At 40.8% G+C, this 17622-nt stretch overlaps 2 protein-coding genes across 2 annotated transcripts in view; one reads left to right on the plus strand and one right to left on the minus strand.

Annotated features, from left to right (window-relative positions):
• Positions 1–8188, plus strand: part of LOC144534800 (uncharacterized) — a 37607-nt gene extending 29419 nt beyond the window's left edge. The window contains exon 23 of the mRNA XM_078276837.1: positions 6306–8188. The gene's annotated coding sequence lies outside the window, so the exon portion shown is untranslated. The remainder of the gene's footprint in view (positions 1–6305) is intronic.
• On the minus strand, positions 4871–9908 carry LOC144534802 (uncharacterized). The gene is made up of 4 exons (XM_078276838.1): positions 8945–9908; positions 8214–8417; positions 7365–7575; positions 4871–6600 (listed from the first exon to the last, which is right to left on the minus strand). Exons 1-4 carry the CDS (start codon positions 9648–9650, stop codon positions 6348–6350), a joined length of 1374 nt encoding a protein of 457 aa, XP_078132964.1. The 5' UTR covers positions 9651–9908; the 3' UTR covers positions 4871–6347.
• Positions 9909–17622: the final 7714 nt, after the last annotated feature.

Consider the following 17622-nt stretch of genomic DNA (forward strand, 5'->3'; position numbering starts at 1 on the left):
GTAAATAATACACACATATACACATCCATCCATCCATCCATCCATCTTCATCCGCTTATCCGGGGTCGGGTCGCGGGGGTAGCAGCTCCAGCAGGGGACCCCAAACTTCCCTTTCCCGGGCCACATTAACCAGCTCCGACTGGGGGATCCCGAGGCGTTCCCAGGCCAGGTTAGAGATATAATCCCTCCACCTAGTCCTGGGTCTCCCCCGAGGCCTCCTCCCAGCTGGACGTGCCTGGAACACCTCCCTAGGGAGGCGCCCAGGGGGCATCCTTACCAGATGCCCGAACCACCTCAACTGGCTCCTTTCGACGCAAAGGAGCAGCGGCTCTACTCCGAGCTCCTCACGGATAACTGAGCTTCTCACCCTATCTCTAAGGGAGACGCCAGCTACCCTCCTGAGGAAACCCATTTCGGCCGCTTGTACCCTGGATCTTGTTCTTTCGGTCATGACCCAGCCTTCATGACCATAGGTGAGGGTAGGAACAAAAACTGACCGGTAGATTGAGAGCTTTGCCTTCTGGCTCAGCTCTCTTTTCGTCACAACGGTGCGATAAATTGAATGTAATACCGCACCTGCTGTGCCGATTCTCCGACCAATCTCCCGCTCCATTGTCCCCTCACTCGCGAACAAGACCCCAAGGTACTTGAACTCCTTCACTTGGGGGTAAGGACTCATTCCCTACCTGGAGAAGGCACTCCATCGGTTTCCTGCTGAGAACCATGGCCTCCGATTTAGAGGTGCTGATCCTCATCCCAGCCGCTTCACACTCGGCTGCGAACCGATCCAGTGAGTGCTGAAGGTCACAGGCCGATGATGCCATCAGGACCACATCATCTGCAAAAAGCAGCAATGAGATCCCCAGCCCACCGAACTGCAACCCCTCTCCACCCCCGACTACGCCGATATCCTGTCCATAAATACTACAAACAGGATTGGTGACAAAGCGCAGCCCTGGCGGAGGCCAACTCTCACCTGAAACGAGTCCGACTTACTGCCGAGAACCCGGACACAGCTTCGCTTTGGTCGTACAGAGATTGGATGGCCCTGAGAAGGGACCCCTCACCCCCGTACTCCCGCAGCACCTCCCACAGTATCTCCCGGGCACCCGGTCATACGCCTTCTCCAGATCCACAAAACACATGTAGACTGGTTGGGCATACTCCCAGGCTCCCTCCAGGATCCTTGCGAGAGTAAAGATCTGGTCCGTTGTTCCACGACCAGGACGGAATCCGCATTGTTCCTCTTCAACCTGAGATTCGACTCATCGACCGAACCCTCCTTTCCAGCACCTTCGAGTAGACTTTACCGGGGAGGCTGAGAAGTGTGATACCCTGTAATTGGCACACACCCTCTGGTCCCCCCTTTTTAAAAAGGGGAACCACCCGGTCTGCCACTCCTTAGGCACCGTCCCCAGACTTCCACGCAATGTTTAAGAGGCGTGTCAACCAAGACAACCCCTCCACACCCAGAGCTTTAAGCATTTCTGGACGGATCTCATCAATTCCTGGGGCTTTGCCACTGTGGAGTTGTTTAACTACCTCAGCAACCTCCACCAGGGAAATTGATGCCAATCCCCCTCATCCTCCAGCTCTGCCTCTACCATAGAGGGCGATTAGTCGGATTTAGGAGTTCCTCAAAGTGCTCCTTCCACCGCCCTATTACCTCCTCAGTTGAGGTCAACAGCGTCCCCATCCTTACTGTACACAGCTTGGATGGTTCCCCGCTTCCCCCTCCTGAGGTGGCGAACGGTTTTCCAGAAGCACCTTGGTGCCGACCGAAAGTCCTTCTCCATGTCTTCTCCGAACTTCTCCCACACACGCTGCTTTGCCTCTTTCACGGCAGAGGCTGCAGCCCTTCGGGCCCTTCGGTACCTTGCAACTGCCTCCGGAGTCGTCTGGGATAACATATCCCGGAAAGACTCCTTCTTCAGTCGGACGGCTTCCCTGACCACCGGTGTCCACCACGGTGTTCGTGGGTTACCGCCCCTTGAGGCACCTAAGACCCTAAGACCACAGCTCCTCACCGCAGCTTCAGCAATGGAAACTTTGAACATTGTCCACTCGGGTTCAATGCCCCCAGCCTCCACAGGGATGCACGAAAAGCTCCGCCGGAGGTGTGAGTTGAAAGTCTGTCGGACAGGGGCCTCCTCCAGACGTTCCCAATTTACCCGCACTACCCGCTTGGGCTTACCAGGTCTGTCCAGAGTCTTCCCCACCCCCTGACCCAACTCACCACCAGATGGTGATCGGTTGACAGCTCCGCCCCTCTCTTCACCCGAGTGTCCAAAACATATGGCCTCAGATCAGATGAAACGATTATAAAATCGATCATTGACCTTTGGCCTAGGGTGCTCTGGTACCAAGTACACTTATGAGCATCCCTATAGTTCGAACATGGTGTTCGTGTATAGACAATCCATGACTAGCACAGAAGTCCAACAACAAACAACCACTCTGGTTTAGATCAGGGAGGCCGTTCCTCCCAATCACGCTCTCCATGTGTCTCCATCATTACCCACGTGCGCGTTGAAGTCCCCCCCCAGCAGAACTATGGAGTCCCCAACTGGAGCCCCATGCAGGACTCCACTCAAGGTCTCCAAGAAGGCCGAATACTCTGAACTCTTGTTTGGTGCATATGCACAAACAACAGTCAGAGTTTTTCCCCCCCACAACCCGCAGGCGTAGGGAGGCGACCCTCTCGTCCCACCGGGTTAAACTCCAACGTAGCGGCGCTCAGCCGGGGGCTTGTGAGTATCCCCCACACCCGCCCGGCGCCTCACACCCTGGGCAACTCCGGGAGAAGAAAAGAGTCCAACCCCTATCCAGGAGTATGGTTCCAGAACCAAGACTGTGCGTAGAGGTAAGCCCCCACCAGATCTAACCAGTAGCGCTCCACCTCCCGCACAAGTTCCGGCTCCTTCCCCCACAGAGAGGTGACATTCCACGTCCCCCAGAGCCAGCCTCTGCTGCCCGGGTCTGGTCCGTCGAGGCCCCTGACCTTCACTGCCACCCATGTGGCAGCGCACCCGACCCCAGCGGTTCCTCCCACAGGTGGTGGGCCCATGGGATGGAGGGATGTCCGCCACGTAGCTTTTTCGGGCTGTGCCCGACCGGGCTCCGTGGCAAACCCGGCCACCAGACGCTCGCTGACGAGCCCTCCATCTGGGCCTGGCTCCAGACGGGGGCCCCGGGCTTCCTCCGGGCAGGGTCACTTCATCCCTTCCTCGATTTTTCATAGGATTTTTGAACCATTCTTTGTCTGGCCCCTCACCTGAGACCACTTTGCCTTGGGAGACCCTACCAGGAGCACAAAGCTCCAGACAACACAGGCCTCAGGTTCATAGGGACACACAAACCTCTCCACCACGATAAGGTGATGGTTCCCGGAGAAGACACATATACACAATTTCATTTAATTCAGCATACATACATTTGAAAAAAACAAAAAAAACCCAACTGTGAACAAAACGATCACTCTTTCAAGTTTTCCAACAAAGCTCATTTTTTGCATGGTTTTTAAAGTGGCTGCTCATTTCAGTCTTATGTGTTAGGAACTGCAGTCGAGTTGTAACAGATATCCCATTGATTTTAGAAAAAGAAGTTTGGGTCCATTTATTGAGAAACGTGTGTGTGTGTGTGTGTGTTGGTGGGGGTGTTCCTCTGACAAAGCAAGTCTGCGTCTCAACTACTTGTTGGCTCTGGGTTAAAACCCAAAATAAGAATCATTCCCTCCCGTCACAGTAAATACTCTGCAGTCGTATTGAACTAACTCCTTGTCCTGGCTTTCATTTTCTTTTTCATTTTAACCGTTTGAGAGAAAATAAAAACAAAATTGTGACTTCTTAAAAAGGGCGGGGCAACGTGACAGTATAACGATGTCTTTTATGTATAGGGCGATATGGCCAAAATCTTCTATCCCGATATAGGTCATTTCAATATCTTCATCACGATGTATGTATATCACGACATAACATGTTTTCTGGTAATTCAATAACTAAATAGTCCAAATGAAATACAGTACTACAAATATACACGTAAAGTGCAAACGCAGGCCGGCCGCTGGATTTTTAATATGGTGATAAAAACATCGAAAAACATATTTGACCGACATTTTTATATTGTTTTGACAGTATTTAGTGCTGCAATCAATAGCTTTGAGTTCAGTAATCAACGTGAATAGACTGTAAACATTAAAGAACGTTCATGTTTTAATGTTTAAACTTTCCACGAGGAAAGCCGTTTTAAAACATTGAAATGATTTTCGCAGCACAAACAAAGCAAATAAGGTAGTTTATTCAATAAGCAACAAGTGCATTATTTTTAAACATAAAATAAATACAACAACAAAAATGTCATTAATTCAATTCATGCATTTTTGGGGGGGGGGGGGGGGAAGTTGGTCGTGCGTTCAGCATGAATCATTTGATTTGCGGAGCTTTAAACATCCAGAAACTAAACAGAGGGAACTTAAAACTAAGTGGATCGGTGAGAAGAGCTGCAGCCTAAAACTGAAACTAAAATAAGCTGCGAACATATTGTCGTAAACTGAAACTAAAAACATAAAACATTAAATCCTTCAAGAACAAAAAAAATAAAAAATAAGAAACTAATAAAAAATAGAAATGAACATACATTTATTTCAGATTTGATATTTCCGTCAACTCTGGTGACATCTAACCCCAGAAACTGTAGGGCTGATTGCTCCAGTTGATCTTAGTCGAATAAGATTAGAGTCATTTTGTCTTTTAGTTGATTGGTCAGTTATGCTTTAAGTCATTTTTCAGTTTCAAAGCGGTGCTTTTGCATGATTCCTTGTGGAGAAACTCTGTTTTACAGATCTGTCGATTAAATGAACTTGGCGCTGAGCGTTGGTCGACAGAGAGCTTCTTTAGTCGAGGACGGCCCTAAAAACAGTAAACGGACAAATATTCTAGGAGGCGGCTCTGTCGCTTCACAATCAGCACGTTGTTTTTCACATGCAGTCTGGTCTGTAGAACTCAATAACAACAACGGGATTTAAACCTCGTCACAGACCAAAAGCTCTTCAGCTCAGCTCTGATGTTAACCAACTGGGGGGTGGAACAACTTTTCTTCGAGTGTGGTACTGAAAGAAAGATTTAAACATTATGGCCATTTCTACACCGTTCTCCAACCATGTGTTACTTCTAAGGCATTATACCCGGGCCTGACAAAAACTAAATATATATAAAAAGGCTCAATGTCAACTAACGCACTCTGAAAACTAACTAAAATTAAATTAAAAAGTCAAAACTCAAATGAAATAAAAACTAATTGAAACTTTGCCCAGAGCTCCTGACAACTGAAGAATACCAGGCCTTTATCTGAGCAGCCTTAAATTAGAGACATGTCTACATTTATAAATGCCTCTTTCTTCCACTTAATGCAAACTACACGTGCTCCACCTTTACGTGCTGTCTTCATGATCCACTCAGTACAATGTACACTTAAACAGCACCATCAGTACAACAATCACAAATTCTAGATTGAGTCAACAATGAAATCCCTCCTTTCCACCTTTCTAGTTTTCCCGATCAATGTTAAACTCAACCCTCTGTGGAACTTTCTGCAGATACTTCACATTTGCTGCTGCTAGGGGTCTCTCAATAAAAAAAACTACTAAACTAACTAAAGACGCACTCAGCTTCTTCCAATTAGGATCTCTTCAGTGGCCGGCGGACGGGCTGCGAGCCGAGCTGCCGCTGACGTTTGCTCAGCTTGTTTGTCTGAGAACTTAGGATCCCGACGTCCGATGACTCAAATCCTTCATCCGGTTCAAATAAAAAGTGCATCACAATGTGGCATTACAACTGGATAAAGAGTCAATTTCTGACGCATGCCCAAAGGGGATAGGACGCCATCAAAAGGAGACCTTATGTAACGATGTAGAGCCTTGAATAAAATGACAGATACCTATGGGTTTGAACACTGTTGGAAATGTTTGGGAAGATGCAAGTAAATAACTAGTCTCACATTGCCAGACCTATCTCTACAGCGCTGGAGTATGGTCTGGCTGCATGGGTGAACATTCTGGTACGGGGGGGGAGCCAAAACAGATGGCAGCCGTTGCTCTAATCTTTGATTCGTCATCCAATCACTGTCATGTCTCGACTCTTTTATAAGCTTTATGATTTGAAAGTCTGAAGACCTTAGTAATCGAAGGGAATTGCAATCCGAAACTGTAATATCAAAACGATGTCCAACCCTACAAATGTGTATGTCTGTCTTAATACATTTTTATTTCAACCTTCTGTTCCCGACTCTGTCTTCTTCTTCTTCTCCAGGAGGAATTAAAAAACAGATTTGCCCAGCTTCCTTGCCCCTCTTCAGTCGCCCTCCCACACACAGTCACACTCTCGTAGTGGGTTTCTCTGGCGCATGGTCGTGATGACGGTGATCCTGTTCTCCGACAGCTCTCGCAGCTGGTTGATGAGCGCCCGGACGCTGGGGCTGGGCCACGGGTGGCCGTTGAGGTAATCCCTCAGGATGAAGGAGCGCTCCACCAGCAGCTCCAGCTGCACCAGGTGGCGCAGCCGGTTGAGGCTCAGCAGGTCTTTCTCCGGTTCCCGACGGAAGAACCTGAGAAACAAGAGATGAGTAGGAGGAAGACTTTCCCTGCATGAACACAACACGAACACATCGGTGGAAGCACAGATGTCAATGAACAGATACAATGAACAATGGCCAGAATGCTGCAGCACGTGTACTGACACAGGACTAGGTAAAGAGATCATATTTCTCTCATATTAGCTTCTCTGTATTGGATTCCCGTAAAGTCCACAATTGAAAATCCTTCTCTTGACCTACAAAGCTCTTAACGGTCAGGCACCATCATATCTTAAAGAGTCTCCAAAAGTAGAATGGGAGCCAGAGCCTTCAGCTATCAGGCTCCTCTCCTGTGGAACCAGCTCCCAGTCTGGGTTCAGGAGGCAGACACCAGCACCACATTTAAGAGTAAGCTTAAAACTCTCCTCTTTGATAAAGCTTATAGTTAGGGCTGGCTCAGATTTACCTTGGACCAGCTCTCAGTTATGCTGCTATAGTGTTAGACTGCCGGGAGACTTCCTATGACACGCTGAGCTCCTCTCTCTCTCCATCGGTGTGCATTCATGTCCCATTAATGCATGTTACTAACTGAGCTTCTTCTAGTCCTTGTGCTTTCTCGCCTCACAGATTTCTCGGATTGTGGTGGCACCTGGACCGTGGTTGCAGCTGCTGCCGTGGTCCTGCTTGACGCCCTGTTACTACTATTATTACTAGTCACAGTTCTATTATATTTACCCCTCCCAACAAACAAAAAATGCAAAGGATTTTGGGTGGAAGTGGTTTCCCGTGTGGCTCACCGTATCCTGAGTGTCCTGAGCTGAGGAAACAACATGGGGATCCGTCTGCAGAGGCTGCCACTGGAGCGGTTCTGCTCGATGTCCAGGTGCTCCAGGCCCGGGACTTTAGGTGCGATGGAGTCCATGTCTTTCAGAGTTATGGCCACTCGCAGCGTCAGACGGGTCACACTGGACGGGATGGTGGTCGTATAGGCAGCCAGAGAATTTCCTCCTGGGGAGGGCAGGAAAGAGAAATCGCAAAAGAAAAGGATACGTGTGTTTAGCCACGTTCCTTCAACTGCCTTGTGTTAGAGCCGGGCAGAGGGGGGGAATCAAATATCACGATATCTTCGTCCAAATATATCGATACATTGCGGTGATATTGTAGGGTTGACTGTTGTTGCTTTCACCAAATATTTACACAATGAGAGTTTTGATACATGATCATCAATAATGTGGCTATAATGACTAAGTAGGTCAAGGCAAATAATGAAACATTTAAGTTCAGAAAATGACATCACTTTACTGTAATGCAGCCTTTAAAACCAGGAAAAGACAACACTTTAACACAATAACATTAACCAACACTTAATATTCTGCACTATGTATATATATTTATTATTACTCTGTACCTCCTACTGTGACCTGTGCAATATGCCATTTCATATACATATTTATCTGTATATATTTATTCCCACCAAACAAGTGTTTATAGTGTACATAATACCATGTTACTTTCAATTTTCTATTATATTTAATGTGTATTTTATTCATTTTATTTATTTGTGCTGCGTTTGAGCTGCTGGGTCGAGAGTGTGGGATAAATAAAGTGTATATTCTTACAAGGAAGAGGAAAAGCTTTTAACTGACCGATGATGGTGAGGGTCTCCAGCTGATGGAGGGGACTCAGCCAGGAGGTGAGGCGGCACTCGATGCCCTCTCTGATGTACCTGTAGCGGATAGTCAGAGACCTGAGTGAGGTCAGACTCCTCAGTGCGTTCTCTGGCAGGATGGTTTCTGGGTAATCCACCAGCTCCAGGCTGGTCAGCGCTGGGCCGCCGTACCGCGGCGCTCCTACAGAGCCGAGGAAGAGGAGAAGAGTCAAACCTTTATGGCCTTGTGGTGTGTACTGTCCTTTGGCCCGATCCTAAATCAATTCATTGTCACAGCTTAATTGATAATTGCCATAATTGTTAATTGCAGCCCTAAGGCCAGGCACAAACAGTACATGTGGTTTGTAATAAATGAGCCAAAACAAAGACTACAGCCCGATTCTACGATTGGTGGATAACTGATCAGTAGATCAGACAATCAACCTGCAACTATATTTAAAGTACGTGTGATTTTTCTCGTCTAATTCCAAAAAACTTACTTTCATTTTTGAGTTGCCCTTCGTGTATTTAAGCTTGAAGTTCATTTTATTCTCCGTTTTAAATTTGATGTTTTTTCATTGTAAAGCATTTTGTAACTGTTTTGAAAGGTGCTATACAAATTAAGGTTATTATTAGTATTTGTAGTTAATGGGGAAAATATGCAGGGAGACAGCACAGCATTGAAAGAGGACAGGCAGACCGGGGACCGGGTGCAGGGTACCGGCTTACCTGGATTCTCCGGGTCCGTGGGGCTGAGGTAGTCATCGGGCAGCGGCTCCGGCGGCTCCCCCCTCATCCCCCAGGAAAGGTGCTTCAGCTTCTTGAGGCTCAGCAGCAGGTTGTGGAAGACGCCGCAGGGCACTGGCCTCACCGTGTCCAGCCCGTAGCCCTCCCCTTGCTGGTGGAACACCAGGTACCGCAGGTTGACCAGGTGTGACACGGCGTTAATAAACTCCACCGTGCAGGGCAGCCGGACGTTACACGCGCTCAGGTGAGTCAGCCGCTCGTGCAGCTGCCCACTCAGACTCCTCCCGATCACCGGCTCTTCCCAGTTGGCGTTCCGAACTCCTAGTTCCCTCAAGTCGGGGAACCGGGCCAGGTTGTCCAGGTATTTGCCCTTGTAGATCCGTCCTCCGTCCACGAACACGATAGCCGTGAGGGACGGCAGGAACTTGACGAGCCGACGCCACTCTTTGCGCCGCAGGTGTCGCACAGCTACCCGTGTGAGCTTGCGGTGGTTCAGGGTGTCCCAGAAGCCGTAGGTGTAGCGGCGGAGGTCGGACAGCACCACCGTGTAGTCCCGCCATAGGGACGGGTGGTCGACGAGCCTCTTGAGTTGCCTGCAGACGGTGCGGACCGTGTGCCTCTCATCCGTGCTCAGGTAGCTGAACACGTAGACCCAAACTTCAGGTGGAAGATGCGGCAGCTCCTCCATCAGTGACACAACCCGTTCACAGCTAACAGCTAACAGCTAAAGCTTGAGCCACTTCAGGAGAGCGGGTAAGATAACAGTTACGCATTGAGACTGAAGCTACAAAACCTCCACTGTGTGTGATTTGAATGTAAAAAATATGAAAATCGTTGTTTTTTTTAATCCGCTAAACGGATATAACTGCAGAAGCTGCTAGCTGTTGTTTAGACTGGGTGTCTGTCAGTACCCGATCTGAAGCCGTCGCGCTGGGATGACGTCGGTTTTTCGGTGGAAACATTAAAGTGACTGGTTCAAAAATGAAGAGATGGACTAAGACCTATGACTAAGACTTGAAGTTAGAAATCAAAGAATAATGAATAGCATTTTCTTTTTGACTTATAAGGGACACAGGCAACGTGTTTTATACCTCTTGTGAATATAATCCAACTAGTCTTATTTCCATAGGCCTATATGTATTTTGTATTGCTCTTTACTGTGCATTGTTACTGTGCAAATGTAATTACATTTGATTAATTAATTCAAATGTAATGCTATCATTTAATAAGCTAATTTAATGCAAAATGTACATGTTTAATTTAATAAATTAATTGAATAGGATGATTTAATTTAATAAGTACATTTAATAGGACATGCAATGATTTGTATGCCATATATGGAATAATAATATCCGTTTAGTCCTTCTGTCTGATGAAGAGCAGTTGTAGTAATATTTGAGCCCTGCAGAGTGCGAGCTATTTTTAGTTTAGATAGATAGATGGGTAGATCCCAGTAGCTTAAAGACATCACACACAACATACATATACATCATAAACAGGATGATAAAATAACAAATCCACATGAATATACTAAGGGATGTATAAGCATGAGACGCTTGCAGTGACAGGACAGGTAATGTGCTCTATGAGAGGGGGTGTCATGGTGGTAGTGCAAATAAGTCCAATAGTGCAAGGATAAAGTCTAGAGACCAGCATTACATATGGACAATATAAGAGAATAATGTAGACATAGTCATATAAAAACTATATAGCAGTGCAAGGATAAAGTTAAAAAAAAAGATAAAGAAACTTCGAAACCAGGAGGGTTAACTGCATTATAGAGGAAGAAGTGGTCCATTCTGATAGTTCCTTCCTGACAGAATGAGTTATCATACTTTTAATTACCTTCATAGAGGAAACAGTCCATTCTGATACATATTTACTAACTGACAGAATATGTTACTTTTAAATACATTCATAGAGTAAGTCAATTCTGATTTGATATATTGATACCTGACAGAATGAGCTACCATTCTTTAACGACATTTATAGAGTAAGTAGTCAATTGTGATTCATATTAACAGCCATACAGAATGAACTAACATACATTTAAATACATTTTTGGAGTAAGTAGTCCATTCTGATAAAAATATATATATATATATATATAATATATTTGTTTCCTACCTGGAAGACTAACCTTACATATAATTAAATTAATAGAGTAAGTATTCCATTCTCAGATATATTTTAAACTTTAAAATATTGACTTAGTATCTTAATATATTGACTTAATATCTCAAAATATTGACTAAGTATCTCAATATGTAGGAGCCCAAAAAGCAGTTTTTGTTTATATTTAAAATAGTTATTATTTTAAGACTCATAGTTCTGATCCACTGATTTTGATTGACAACCAGGCCACTGATTGGCCAATCGGCCACACCATAGTAATTGTGGGTATGGTACAACTGATAAAGGGAAGTTGGAAACACTGGTGGAGGGTTTTTGGAAGTCCTAGCTTTAGTTGAGACCAAACACAGTTGTTTAACCACATCTAGTCATCCTGTTTCATCTTATTTGATATCATTTAAGAAACCATCAGTATTTTATTTTCCCTGATTCACACACGTGCAACATTCGCCTACACCGTTTTGGTAGGATCATATACAGATTTATTTCTATAGGTAGGATATTTGTGTTTAATTATTATTTTCAACATTTCAGCAACGACCGCATGCCTGGATCAACAACAAAGGAAGGTGCGTTAAAACCGCTCTTGGGGCAGTGGCTATCATTTTGAAACGGAATAGCCACTACACAATATACTGACTTAGTATCTCAGAATATTGACTTAGTATCTCAGAATATTGACTAAGAATCTCAAAGTAATGACAAACTTTAAAATATTGACTTAGTATCTCAGAATATTGACTTAGTATCTCAATATATTGACTTAATATCTCAAAATATTGACTTAGTATTTCAATATATTGACTTAGAATCCCAATATATTGACTTTATATTTCAAAATATTGACTTAGTATATCAATATATTGACTTAGAATCCCAATATATTGACTTAATATCTCAAAATATTGACTTAGTATATCAATATATTGACTTAGAATCCCAATATATTGACTTAATATCTCAAAATATTGACTTAGTATATCAATATATTGACTTAGAATCCCAATATATTGACTTATCTCAAAATATTGACTTAGTATTTCAATATATTGACTTAAAATCCCAATATATTGACTTTATATCTCAAAATATTGACTTAGTATTTCAATATATTGACTTAGAATCCCAATATATTGACTTTATATCTCAAAATATTGACTTAGTATATCAATATATTGACTTAGAATCCCAATATATTGACTTAATATCTCAAAATATTGACTTAGTAAATCAATATTTTGACTTTAAAATCAATATATTGACTTAATATCTCAAAATATTGACTTAGTATTTCAATATATTTACTTAGAATCCCAATATATTGACTTTATATCTCAAAATATTGACTTAGTATATCAATATATTGACTTAGAATCCCAATATATTGACTTAATCTCAAAATATTGACTTAGTATATTAATATATTGACTTAGAATCCCAATATATTGACTTTATATCTCAAAATATTGACTTAGTATATCAATATATTGACTTAGAATCCCAATATATTGACTTAATATCTCAAAATATTGACTTAGAATCCCAATATATTGACTTAATATCTAAAAATATTGACTTAGTATATCAATATATTGACTTAATATCTCAAAATATTGACTTAGAATCCCAATATATTGACTTAATATCTCAAAATATTGACTTAGTATATCAATATATTGACTTAGAATCCCAATATATTGACTTAATATCTCAAAATATTGACTTAGAATCCCAATATATTGACTAAGAATCTCAAAGTAATGACAAACTTTAAAATATTGACTTAGTATCTCAGAATATTGACTTAGTATCTCAGAATATTGACTAAGAATCTCAAAGTAATGACAAACTTCAAAATATTGACTTAGTATCTCAGAATATTGACTTAGTATCTCAATATATTGACGTAATATCTCAAAATATTGACTTAGTATTTCAATATATTGACTTAGAATCCCAATATATTGACTTAATATCTCAAAAATATTGACTTAGAATCTCAATATATTGACTAAGAATCTCAAAGTAATGACAAACTTTAAAATATTGACTTAGTATCTCAGAATATTGACTTAGTATCTCAAAATATTGACTTAGAATCTCAAAAGTATTGACTTAGTATTTCAAAATATTGACTTAGTATCTCAATATATTGACTTAATATCTCAAAATATTGACTTAGTATTTCAATATATTGACTTAGAATCCCAATATATTGACTTTATATCTCAAAATATTGACTTAGTATATCAATATATTGACTTAGAATCCCAATATATTGACTTTATATCTCAAAATATTGACTTAGTATATCAATATATTGACTTAGAATCCCAATATATTGACTTAATATCTCAAAATATTGACTTAGTATATCAATATATTGACTTAGAATCCCAATATATTGACTTAATATCTCAAAATATTGACTTAGTATATCAATATATTGACTTAGAATCCCAATATATTGACTTAATATCTCAAAATATTGACTTAGTATATCAATATATTGACTTAGAATCCCAATATATTGACTTATATCTCAAAATATTGACTTAGTATATCAATATATTGACTTAGAATCCCAATATATTGACTTAATATCTCAAAATATTGACTTAGTATATCAATATATTGACTTAGAATCAATATATTGACTTAATATCTCAAAATATTGACTTGAATCCCAATATATTGACTTAATATCTAAAAATATTGACTTAGTATATCAATATATTGACTTAATATCTCAAAATATTGACTTAGAATCCCAATATATTGACTTAATATCTCAAAATATTGACTTAGTATATCAATATATTGACTTAGAATCCCAATATATTGACTTAATATCTCAAAATATTGACTTAGAATCCCAATATATTGACTAAGAATCTCAAAGTAATGACAAACTTTAAAATATTGACTTAGTATCTCAGAATATTGACTTAGTATCTCAGAATATTGACTAAGAATCTCAAAGTAATGACAAACTTTAAAATATTGACTTAGTATCTCAGAATATTGACTTAGTATCTCAATATATTGACGTAATATCTCAAAATATTGACTTAGTATTTCAATATATTGACTTAGAATCCCAATATATTGACTTAATATCTCAAAATATTGACTTAGAATCCCAATATATTGACTAAGAATCTCAAAGTAATGACAAACTTTAAAATATTGACTTAGTATCTCAGAATATTGACTTAGTATCTCAATATATTGACGTAATATCTCAAAATATTGACTTAGTATTTCAATATATTGACTTAGAATCCCAATATATTGACTTAATATCTCAAAATATTGACTTAGAATCCCAATATATTGACTAAGAATCTCAAAGTAATGACAAACTTTAAAATATTGACTTAGTATCTCAGAATATTGACTTAGTATCTCAGAATATTGACTAAGAATCTCAAAGTAATGACAAACTTTAAAATATTGACTTAGTATCTCAATATATTGACTTAATATCTCAAAATATTGACTTAGTATTTCAATATATTGACTTAGAATCCCAATATATTGACTTTATATCTCAAAATATTGACTTAGTATATCAATATATTGACTTAGAATCCCAATATATTGACTTAATATCTCAAAATATTGACTTAGTATATCAATATATTGACTTAGAATCCCAATATATTGACTTAATATCTCAAAATATTGACTTAGTATATCAATATTTTGACTTAAAATCCCAACATATTGACTTAATATCTCAAAATATTGACTTAGTATATCAATATTTTGACTTAAAATCCCAATATATTGACTTAATATCTCAAAATATTGACTTAGTATATCAATATATTGACTTAGAATCCCAATATATTGACTTAATATCTCAAAATATTGACTTAGAATCCCAATATATTGACTTAATATCTAAAAATATTGACTTAGTATATCAATATATTGACTTAATATCTCAAAATATTGACTTAGAATCCCAATATATTGACTTAATATCTCAAAATATTGACTTAGTATATCAATATATTGACTTAATATCTCAAAATATTGACTTAAAATCCCAATATATTGACTTAATATCTCAAAATATTGACTTAGTATATCAATATATTGACTTAGAATCCCAATATATTGACTTAATATCTCAAAATATTGACTTAGTATCTTAATATATTGACTGTAGCAATTTGGATCAAAGGTGACGACGTGAGAGAGAGGTTAATGGAGTCTATGTCGTGTACTTGGTGAAGTGTGTTTAATGTTAACTGTATGTTCATGTACTGTACTTTGATGGTACTTTTGGTCCCTGCTGCACCTGAATGTCCTTAGTGACTTTACAACTCGGTTTTGGAGGTGGAGACGACTGTGCACACTGCAGTGAAACCACATTTTAGCTGAGGATGGATACAGATCTTTAAATAATTGTCAGGTGAACCCATTTTGTGTTGAGGCAAAGTACAAATGTCATGGGTCCGTTGACAGAGTTCGGTAACACTGTAACCGCTGAACGAGTTACCATTTTACTGTCAACTTTTTTCACCTTTGTACATATTTATATTTATCATTATGCATGTACATTTACTACATTCCTGTTTACACTTAGTTTGTGTTTGTGTAACGCAGCAAATCCCAAAAATGTGCGGAAATTATTTCGATGTTGAAACAGAGCTGAGTCTGTAGGTGGACTGAAAGACTATGTAAACCATCACAGCTGATGAAATGTAGTTTAATCTTTTTCATTTGTTGATGTAAATGAATACATATAAATTAAAAGAAATCAACGTTGAAAGCTCCGGTGATCGGAGAGAACAGAAAGAACAAGTTTTCTGCAGCGAGAGCAAGGGGCAAAGGTCATCAGGCAGGTTAGAAGGGACATTTTCTTTTCTGATGGACCACCTTTCATCAACCTGCCGCGTCCACTTCCTACATTTCCCAGAGTGCTGTTTCCACCCTGCCGGGGAGCATCATGTCTGCACGTTACCGTATCGACATATAGTCAAAGAAAGTATCATCATTCAGCTGTGGGTTAAACCTGACGGTAAAAACACATGATGATGATGATGATGATGATGATGATAAAAGGAAACAAAGATGTTCTGTGATCATAACTCTCTCCCAAAATCTTGTCTTCTAACAGGACACTCTGAGCTCTTTAACACAGGCTGTTGGGCAGTTTGTGCAGCAAGAGACTTGAGCTCCTTCTGTCATTTTACACAACAAGAAGACCTCAAAGAACGAGCACAGACAAATGCTGACTGAGGACACGCTTTATGTTGAAGTTAAAGCGTTTGAACACAACGCAAGCTGACTGCCAGCGTGCAACATGCCTGCGTTAGAGGAAATAACTAGCCTGATTATCAGACTGAATCAATACTTTGTTTTCACTACTTTGAGTCCAAATGATAGTCTCTGCATCCACGTGGCTTCGAGGGTCAGCACAACATATATTTCGCCCTTCTGCCATGTCTGCGAGGGACCGGACTGTAAACGATGTCACCGATACAGACACGCAGTGAAGTTCAAACTACTCCATGTCTGCATCATGTAGACTATATCCAGCCCTAAAAGACATTTTTTTTGTGGCTATTTTGTGAAATACATTTGTTACCTTTCTTGCGGAGAGCTAGATGATCAGATAGATACCACTTTCATGTTTACACCTGGACAAGCAACATTCTGTTGCAGAACCCCCATACAATGGAAAGAAGAATTGTTTTCACACTCTCGTGTTCATTATTTAGAGATTTAGAGGTGTCGGTAGGTGGATTTTGTTACAGTTGGACAGAGCCAGGCTGGCTGCCCCCCCGCCCTCCTCCTTTTCCAGTCGTTATGCTAAGCTAAGCTAACTAGCTGTAGCTTCATATTTATTGTACAGCCATAACAGTGCTCTGGGAGCCGAGCCATGAACCGTAACGTTCCCTGTTCAAATCCGGCAGGAGACTTTGCTGCATGTCATTCCTAATCTCAATCTCAATCTCTCTCTCTCTCTCATGCAAACAAAAATTACCCTCCAAAATACAAAACATGACGAAAAAGGACTACTAGAGCCGAAAACTACACTCACCAGTCAAGATTCCCAGTCAAGGTGCATGAAAGCATCTGCTAATGTCTAAAAAAAAAAAGAAAGAAAAAAAGACGAATGTAGAGTGAAAATGAGCCGTCAGGTCGATTTCTGAAACAGCGTCAGTGTTAAGACAGTATGAGGTTTCCAACACGCCCAGAGAGAACCAGGAAGAAAAGAATTTGTAGCCCTGCTAGTTCAAACATTCATAGAGCATTCCTCCATACAAGCCTATGGACTTTATTTCTACACAGCTCATGAATGTGAACACAATCATCAGCTTTTTATAACTCTCCATCTGCAGCACAGTGTCCACCGGACTTCTCTGAATGGGAGTACGAGCTTCGCCTGAAAAGGAATTATGTTGGTGTCCCAGAGGCCTGGAAACACTCCCAGTCACTTCAGTAGTCATTCATCTTCGTTCCAAGGCCGACACCGGTGTTTGTTTGAGTTCTTCCACTTCACGAAC

Source organism: Sander vitreus, chromosome 20, assembly GCF_031162955.1.
Source record: "Sander vitreus isolate 19-12246 chromosome 20, sanVit1, whole genome shotgun sequence".
Classification (NCBI taxonomy): Eukaryota; Metazoa; Chordata; class Actinopteri; order Perciformes; family Percidae; genus Sander; species Sander vitreus.

Coding starts and splice junctions, on each gene's coding strand:
- LOC144534802 (XM_078276838.1), bottom strand. CDS start 9,650: ATGGAGGAGCTGCCGCATCTTCCACCTGAAGTTTGGGTCTACGTGTTC. Junction 8,418..8,944: donor CACGGACCCGGAGAATCCAG/GTAAGCCGGTAC, acceptor TCGGCTCTGTAG/GAGCGCCGCGGTACGGCGGC. Junction 6,601..7,364: donor CTCAGGACACTCAGGATACG/GTGAGCCACACG, acceptor CTTGTTTCTCAG/GTTCTTCCGTCGGGAACCGG.